This window comes from Urtica dioica, chromosome 1 (assembly GCF_054948205.1).
Source record: "Urtica dioica subsp. dioica isolate 48M chromosome 1, U.dioica_male_clone48M_v1_H2, whole genome shotgun sequence".
Taxonomy (NCBI): Eukaryota; Viridiplantae; Streptophyta; class Magnoliopsida; order Rosales; family Urticaceae; genus Urtica; species Urtica dioica.
The window spans coordinates 17444609-17453559 of record NC_142756.1 but is presented as its reverse complement, the minus strand read 5'-3'; the positions used below and the strand labels follow the sequence as shown (position 1 = coordinate 17453559).

General features: G+C 39.2%; 1 protein-coding gene across 1 annotated transcript; it reads left to right on the top strand.

The window, feature by feature from the left end:
• Window positions 1-788: 788 nt before the first annotated feature.
• On the top strand, window positions 789-7698 carry LOC149407608 (aconitate hydratase, cytoplasmic). The gene is made up of 20 exons (XM_089614562.1): window positions 789-1215; window positions 1510-1614; window positions 1711-1871; window positions 1955-2047; window positions 2379-2564; window positions 2790-2951; window positions 3138-3282; window positions 3380-3522; window positions 3608-3664; window positions 3746-3825; window positions 3966-4041; window positions 4255-4440; window positions 4579-4646; window positions 4732-4850; window positions 4978-5099; window positions 5518-5616; window positions 5709-6188; window positions 6281-6379; window positions 6935-7177; window positions 7299-7698. The coding sequence occupies exons 1-20, from the start codon at window positions 906-908 to the stop codon at window positions 7365-7367; spliced, it is 3003 nt and encodes a 1000-aa protein (XP_089470688.1). The 5' UTR covers window positions 789-905; the 3' UTR covers window positions 7368-7698.
• Window positions 7699-8951: the final 1253 nt, after the last annotated feature.

Sequence of the window (8951 nt, the reverse complement as noted above, 5' to 3'; positions counted from 1 at the left end):
CTCTTACCAACTAGGAACAAAGGAGGCAAATGAAATTGATTGAGATTTGAAGCAACGAATTCCAAATCTTTGTTCAGACTCGGAGCAAGTTTCAATTTCAGTGGTTTTGATTTTTTTTTGTGGGCTGGGAAAATGTGAGAGAGAATGGAAAGAGCAGAGAAAATCATCGAGTAAATCAATTCATTTCACAGAGAGTCGATGAAACGGAGAGCGATGTTGAAGCCGACCTTGTAACAAAGCCGAAGAAGAAAGAGACGCCATGTTCGAAGCTTTGTTTGGTGAAGAATCCGGCGGGGAAGCCCGAGCAGTGGGAGTCCATCGCGGAGAGCTTCCGTGGCCGACACGGCGTCGAGAGCGTGATCAGGGAGGCCAAGGAGCTCGAGATAGGAAATCCGATGCCGATTCTTACTCGTAGTTTCTGAGGCGGAGAAAGCCGTCGAAGAAGGATTGCATTTGGAGACCGTCAAGTAATGGTGCGTTCTTTGTCACTGTGAAGTTGGAGGTAGGGATATTTTGGGGAATTCTAACTAACGTGAACTATTCCTCTAAATAAAATAATAGTCTGACTAGTATTTTAAACTCCCATTTATAAACCGGCTATATGCTAACAAATCTCTTTAAAAAATTAAAATATACCAACAATTATATAATTATTTGATAATTTACATTAGAAAGAGTCAAACTCAAAAGCCCTATTGGCAAGTCGTCGTCGTCTTCTTCCTCTTTTAAAAAGCACACAGCCCTAGGTAATCACAGCACAGACTTACCACACGCCTCTCTCTCTCTCTCTCTCTCTCTCTCTCTCTCTCTCTCTCCCTCCATCCCGTCCGTTTCGCGCTCAATACCTTATCGTCTTCATATGAATGCGTGATTGATTTGCCATCGTCATCTTCATCGTCACCATCATGAGCTATTTAGCCTCCTATTCTGCTTCCTCAGCCTCGTCGCTTTTCAGAGCTTCGAGGTATTCTTCTTCTGCGTCTTCCAGGTTCTTCCTTTCCAGAGCCATATCCGGCGATCTTCCTAAATCTCCGTCTCCGGCGCCGACTCGGTCTACTTCAATCGCCGTCTCCGGGTTCCGATCTCGGGGATTCTCTTCCTCCGCCGCGCGCTGGAGCTACGGCGTCCACTGGAACTCTCCGTTCAGCGTCCGCTCTCAGATCAGAACTGTCGCTCCGGTGATCGAACAGTTTCAGAGGAAGATCGCTTCCATGGGTAATATTTTGTTCACTAATTAAGTGTTGCTGTTTTTAATTTAATTTTTTTTACGTGAATTTATTTAGGGTTTTTGATATTTTTGTTGACAGTGAAATTTGCTTCGTATTTTAGCTGAATACAATGTTTATGGTAGTTAATTAGTCGCAATCATTCAAAATTTTGTTCATTTTTTTTGGTAAACCTTATAGATTTCTGATTTAATCGTTTTTAATCGATTTCTCTAAGTGGGTAGGGTTTTTTTTTTTTTTTGTTTTTTTTGTTTTTTTACTAATGTTGATTTTTGTGTATCAGCATCGGAAAATCCTTTTAAGAGCAATTTGACCAGTCTTCCAAAGCCTGGTGGTGGTGAATATGGAAAGTTCTACAGTCTTCCCTCTTTGAATGATCCGAGGATTGGTAACTCTCTAATGTTTTTCCGTTTTGATTGGCTCAATTTATGAGTCTTTTTTTTTTTTTTTGGTTTAAATTTGAATTGGTTTATGTATTTCTCAGATAAGTTGCCCTACTCTATTAGAATCCTTTTGGAATCTGCTATTAGAAACTGTGACAACTTCCAAGTCAAGAAGGAAGATGTTGAGAAGATCATTGACTGGGAGAAAAGTGCCCCAAAGCAAGTTGAAATCCCTTTTAAGCCCGCTCGGGTCCTCTTGCAGGTACCATATTTGTTTATTTTTATTTTTATTTTCATATTATTTGATCGATGATTATTCTCATTGCTTTATGTGTGTTTTACTAGGATTTTACTGGAGTGCCAGCTGTGGTTGACCTTGCTTGCATGCGTGATGCCATGAACAAACTTGGGAGTGACTCCAACAAAATCAATCCATTGGTATGGTTTTTTGCTGTGCTTTTTTAATATTTTCATTTACACTCCATGTTACGTTGTGTATTTCGATGTCACATCCAGTATGTCGGATTCAGTTTCTTGTTCAATTAATTTGGTAAAGAGGTTTTTTTTTTTTTTTTTTTGCTAATTTTTTTAGTGTAATTTTTATGTATTCTATGTAATTCTAATAGCTCTTTATTTTTTATATTGCAATGTTCAGTCGTTATAATAATTTTTGGAATGTATTTGGCAACATTCTTACAGTCATTGAGCTTAAATTTTGGCCAATATGAAAGACAAGCTAGCTAATACCATATGACCTCTTTATGTCCAGGTTCCAGTGGATCTCGTCATTGACCATTCCGTTCAAGTTGACGTCGCAAGATCAGAAAACGCAGTGCAGGCCAACATGGAGCTTGAATTCCAGAGAAACAAGGAGAGATTTGCATTCCTAAAGTGGGGTTCAACGGCTTTCCACAACATGCTTGTTGTACCGCCTGGCTCTGGTATTGTGCATCAGGTAAACTAGTTTAGAAGCAAACCCATAATAAGAGTCTAATGAACCGACTCAATTTTTGGTCAAATTCCTTGTATATATATTTGTTTCTCGGCTTTAATGTTTCTACCTCATTTCCTGTTTTCCATCAAAAGCTATTTTATGTTGTCGGCAAGTGGATTTCTATCAGTCTTCTGGAAGTCATATATAACTGTATTAATATGACATGATGTTGATTTTGTGATTCAGGTTAACCTTGAATACCTTGGACGTGTCGTCTTCAACACTGATGGGTTGCTCTACCCAGACAGTGTTGTTGGAACTGATTCCCATACAACTATGATTGATGGGTTGGGAGTTGCTGGCTGGGGAGTTGGAGGCATTGAAGCAGAGGCAGCTATGCTTGGCCAGGTAATAAAATGTTCAAATAAATGTGTACAATTTATGGTATCCAACAGTTAAATTGCAGGGAAGCAATTTCCTTTGTTTTTTTTTTTCTTTCGGTAAATCCAGTTCTGGGATCCATCCTCTTTTTAACATTCACATGAGATTTTTATCCTGGATTCTTGACTTCCTTCCACATGCTTTAATTGACAGCCCATGAGCATGGTGTTGCCCGGTGTTGTTGGTTTCAAGCTCTCCGGTAAAATGCGCGATGGAGTTACTGCTACAGACTTGGTTTTAACCGTGACACAAATGTTGAGGAAGCATGGAGTGGTTGGAAAATTTGTTGAATTTTACGGTAATTCTAATGCATTGATTAAATCTTGGTAAAAATTATATTTGTTTTCCTCTTATAGTAGAGTCATACAATGTTTTTGTGGTTTATTTTCTTGTAGGGGGTGGTATGAGTGAGCTATCGTTGGCGGATAGAGCCACCATTGCCAACATGTCTCCTGAATATGGTGCAACAATGGGATTCTTCCCAGTGGATCATGTTACCTTGCAGTATCTCAAACTGACTGGACGAAGTGACGAGACTGTGAGTCCTCTTACATTAATTTTTTAGTATCGTTGATTGCAACTTTTCCCACCGTAATCAAAGGAAACTAATGCATGCTTTTCAGGTGGCGATGATTGAAGCTTATTTAAGGGCAAACAATATGTTTGTTGACTACAATGAGGTAATTCTATTTTTACAGCTTGTTTCTTCGTTTCTGCTATTTAATAATTTAAATTAAGTAAAACCTTTTTTTTTTACTCAGCCCCAACAAGACAGGATGTACTCGTCCTACTTGCAACTGGATCTTTCGGAAGTTGAGCCCTGTATTTCTGGACCAAAGAGGTTTCCCTTTTTCCCTTCTGCTATATTTATATTTTCTCGATTGAAATTGACACGACTGCTTTCAAGCTGTGCGTCAGTATGGATGATATTTTGTAGTATTGATTTTATTAATATTTATACTCGACAATTGCTTATAATAGGCCTCATGACCGGGTCGCACTCAAAGAAATGAAAGATGATTGGCATTCTTGTCTAGACAGCAAGGTTGGGTTCAAGGTGAGTTGCGTACATTCTGCTGTACTTGTTACTTTCAGTGTCATTGAAGTTATTTATTGGTATGCTGTATATCGTGATTTCAATCTCAGGCCGAATCAGTTTTTCAATTTTAACATGTGCTGAAGAAAGGAATTTCAAATTTCTAATCAAAGGTGTATAGAATGCTTCATATCATGTCCTTCATTTCATTCCCTTATTTCTGGCTTGATGCAGGGTTTTGCTGTGCCGAAAGAAGTGCAAGATAAAGTAGCCAAGTTTTCGTTCCATGGACAACCAGCAGAACTTAAACACGGGAGTGTTGTCATTGCTGCTATTACAAGTTGCACCAACACATCAAACCCAAGTGTCATGCTCGGCGCTGCGCTTGTTGCCAAAAAGGCTTGTGAGCTTGGTCTAAAGGTAGGACTACATTTATGTATTGGATTTATTTTTTCAGCCATTTGACTTCAAGTTGCTTTCTTTCTGGTGCGCGGTACTACATTTCCTCTGTTGTTTTGCAATTTATTGATCAAATGGACATTTCTGAATTAATAACAGGTCAAGCCATGGGTAAAGACAAGTCTTGCACCAGGCTCTGGTGTGGTTACAAAATATTTACTACACAGGTAATTTTTCTGTGGGCATAACACTACCTTTTCACTTTTACACAACGAATAAAATGCCTTGCTGAATTTAATTTGCACGATGCAGTGGACTCCAGAAGTACATGAATGAACAAGGATTCAACATTGTTGGGTATGGGTGCACAACATGTATCGGAAATTCTGGGGACTTGGATGAGTCCGTTGGTTCTGCTATTACCGAAAATGGTACTAGTTCTTATTACTTTATCCTTTTTTTTTCATGTCTATTTGTATTGCAATTTAGCGTACTGTACTATAATTGAGTCCGAGTTTCTAATTGAGCTTTTTTTTTGGTTGCTTCTGCTATATGTAGATATCGTAGCAGCTGCTGTGCTTTCTGGGAATAGGAACTTTGAGGGTCGTGTTCATCCCTTGACAAGGGCAAACTATCTTGCTTCACCTCCTTTGGTGGTTGCATATGCCCTTGCTGGAACGGTAAGCAATTTTAACTCGGGATCAGAAAAAGCCACGCCATTCATTAGGTCACTGTATGCTACGTTTTAAATGGCCCACTAAGGCCTTAAAGAGTTTAGAGAAAAACAGTAGAACATGTAAGCTATAACTAGGGCTGGATTACTGATAGAAAATGTTTCAACACTCGATGCCACGTTCCTTTGAAAACAAGTTTTTATATTTATTTTTATTCTATTAATTATCATCCCTTCTTAACTCGATGCCACTTTTAATTCATTACATTGTTGATATCTACACCAAGCTTTTATATTCTTTTCAAGGCTGTGAAATACGGATTGGTTGGAAGATGAAATTCCGTGTTGTAACTAATGCTCATACTTCTCTCCTTAATGGGAAAGTTTCCATTAATCATTATTATATTCATATTCTTTGAAAACAGGTTGATATTGACTTTGAGAAGGAACCAATTGGAAAAGGGAAGGATGGACAGGATGTATATTTCAGGGATATCTGGCCATCTTCTCAAGAAGTTGCAGAGGTAAACAAAAATTACATTCTGATGAACCGAGTATTTACATAAAACCAACCAAGTTTTGACATATAACTAAACTTGGGGTTTTGTGCTTTCAGGCTGTTCAAACCAGCGTCCTGCCTGAGATGTTCAAGAGCACATACGAAGCCATCACAAAGGGCAACGCAATGTGGAATCAGCTCTCGGTCCCTACTTCCACTCTTTACTCGTGGGACCCAACTTCGACGTACATTCACGAGCCTCCGTACTTCAAGGACATGACGATGGACCCTCCGGGCGCTCATGGAGTGAAAGACGCTTACTGTCTGCTCAACTTCGGAGACAGTATCACGACGGACCACATTTCTCCGGCCGGAAACATCCAGAAGGACAGCCCCGCCGCAAAGTACCTCCTCGAGCGCGGTGTGGACCGCAAGGACTTCAACTCCTACGGAAGTCGCCGTGGAAACGACGAGATCATGGCGAGAGGAACGTTTGCCAACATTCGCATTGTCAACAAGCTATTGAAAGGAGAGGTCGGCCCCAAGACGGTTCACATCCCAACGGGAGAGCAACTTTACGTCTTCGACGCTGCTATGGTGAGCCAATACCGTCGATCATGGCTCTCTCTCTCTCTGGCCAAGTTAACAGAGACTAAATTATATTTTTTTTTTCCTTTTTTCTTCTGTAGAGGTACAAGGCTGCTGGGCATGACACGATTGTTTTGGCTGGAGCCGAGTACGGCAGTGGAAGCTCCAGGGATTGGGCCGCAAAGGGTCCCATGCTTTTGGTAAGCATCTCTCTCTCTCTCTCTCTCTATACCACGTTGGGAGCCAAAATCAGAATCTAGAGCGAGCCAAATGTCAAAACTAAATTTTAGATAATAGTAAAAATGAAAAAAAATAGGAGGGGTTATAAATTCGATTTAAGAGCAATCAAATTTATACTAAAAATTATATTGATAGAGAAATTTAAGAGCTATCAATAGTAAGTATTTTATTCCTCGTGACTAGTGATGGTCCTTGTTACTTTATTCCTGTCTAAGGGAATAAATGTAGCCCATACACTAGCAAAATAATATTTTAAGGACCAAACTGATTCCTTTTGGTTATTTGAATGCCCTTCTTGTATTGATCTTGCTTACAACCGATTTGGTTGATTTCAGTTAATGAACTGGTTCATTCTGTAAAAAAAAAAAATAAGCTAATTATCATATGCTATTTTAATAGATAAAAATTGGAAGGGACCAGTGAAATTTGTATTTTATTGAAAAAACAAATACAAGGATTACAGTCAAAACAATAACATACATGCACACCCTGAGTAAAACTCTTTTTGCTGGCAGGGAGTGAAAGCGGTGATTGCCAAGAGCTTCGAGAGGATTCACCGGAGCAACTTGGTTGGAATGGGAATCATTCCTCTGTGCTTCAAGGACGGCGAGGACGCGGAAACTCTCGGGTTGACAGGACACGAGCGATTCACCATCGATCTCCCGAGCAATATCAGCGAGATTCGGCCCGGACAGGACGTCGCTGTCACCACCGACACTGGCAAGGCTTTCACCTGCAAAGCCCGCTTCGACACCGAGGTACATACTGTACTTATTACGATCCACGTCCCTTTGCTTTTGTCGTCGATATCAAAAAACGACCCCGAATCGTCCGTTTGTTGGTGGTAACGTGTGATTCTGATGTGGCGGCATTTTACAGGTCGAATTGGCGTATTTTGACCACGGAGGAATCCTTCCGTACGTGATCAGGAACCTGACTAAGCAGTAACTACGCTGCCGATGATGATCAAAGACGTTGCTGTCCGATAGAGTTTTTTTTTGGTCGATTTCAGACCGAGGAAAGGAAATAAATGGTTTGCTAATAACGCGGGGGATGATTTCCTGTTCAATGCGCGGTGTTTTTTTCCATCTTGACATGAGTTTGCCAACAGGGTAGAAAAGTTAAATTTTTTGTTTATATTTTAATTTATGTTCATCTTTTCATGTTTTGCTTGCTGTCAAGCTTTTGATATATATACCTTGAGTTTTCAAGGGCTACATTAATTTATTTAATAAAATATGTGATGTGGTCCCAGAATGGTGCTCATAACTTCATAAAAGTCGTACCAACTCTTGTCACCATAGTCAATACTCGATACGACGTGATTGCCTTCTACACATGATTTTTTAATAGGATATCAACTTTATTTGTCACGACTGTCCAACTGGAATTTGAAGATAAATTAGATTGCTATTTTTTCTTCCCTTGCACCGGATATTTTTCAGGCCATCTTTTTTCAGTATGGAATTATAATCTGATTCGCGAAGTCACCAAACACTTGAAAAAGTGACCTCAAATGAGGACTTATTTTCCTCAAATAAGTGCACCTAAATACAGTAAAAAATTGTCGTGCTTAAGTAATTAATTAGCACATTTGGTGTCTTAATGTATGCTATAATGTTATAGCAAGGACAACGCAACACAAGTTAAATTTATTTTTATCCTTGGTTTTCTTAATTCACAAAAGTATATGCCTTTATTTTGCAGAATTAGAGGGAAGTGATTCCGTTCAACACTTGAATCCAAATTCATCATGATATTCCTTCAGAAAATCAATAAATAAATTAAGGGAAATACTTAATTTTTGAACAAAATCATATGTACCTTTTTTTTTTTTTTTTTTTTTTTTTTTCTTTTCGACGGCAATAATGCTGAACGTTACTTTTCAGTGTCTCCGTAACTACCTCCACCGTTAACTTGTAACGGATGTCCATATGGCATCATCATATTTAATCCGCATATTTTGCATTAAAAAAAGGAGTAAAATGTATAGAAATTGGGTTATTTAATTTTGAAAGAAATACGTTATTTTAATTTTGTAAAAGGAAAAAAAAGAGGTTTACGCTTAAAATCCCTAATCCCCAATTTCATCATGGTTCCTCTCTTCTGGTCGTCTTCTTCTTCTATCTTTCTTCGTTGTTGGAGTAGAATTGCGAGTGTGTCACTGCGCAAGAAGCTTGAGTCGATGGCTGATGAACACTCTTCTTCATCATTTGGGAGCAAGCGGTGATGAAGGTCATCACAGATGAACATAGAGTTGTGGGTGATATCTCAACCTAACTGCGATTGTGGCGCGCCATGGGTAGAGAGGATGTTGGGGACGGATTTGAACCCGGGGATGAGGTTTATAAGCTTCCATAAGAAAAAGGTAAAGATCGTTTATTTTGGTTTCAGTGGATTTGTCATGGACTTTAGCATCTGTTTATTGTGCTCTACAGGAAGAAAGGGGTTGCAAATTTTTTATGTGGATAGACCTACAAATGTGCAAGAGATCAAAGAAGGTGATTCCAGGCCTTATCAAGAAAATTAGTT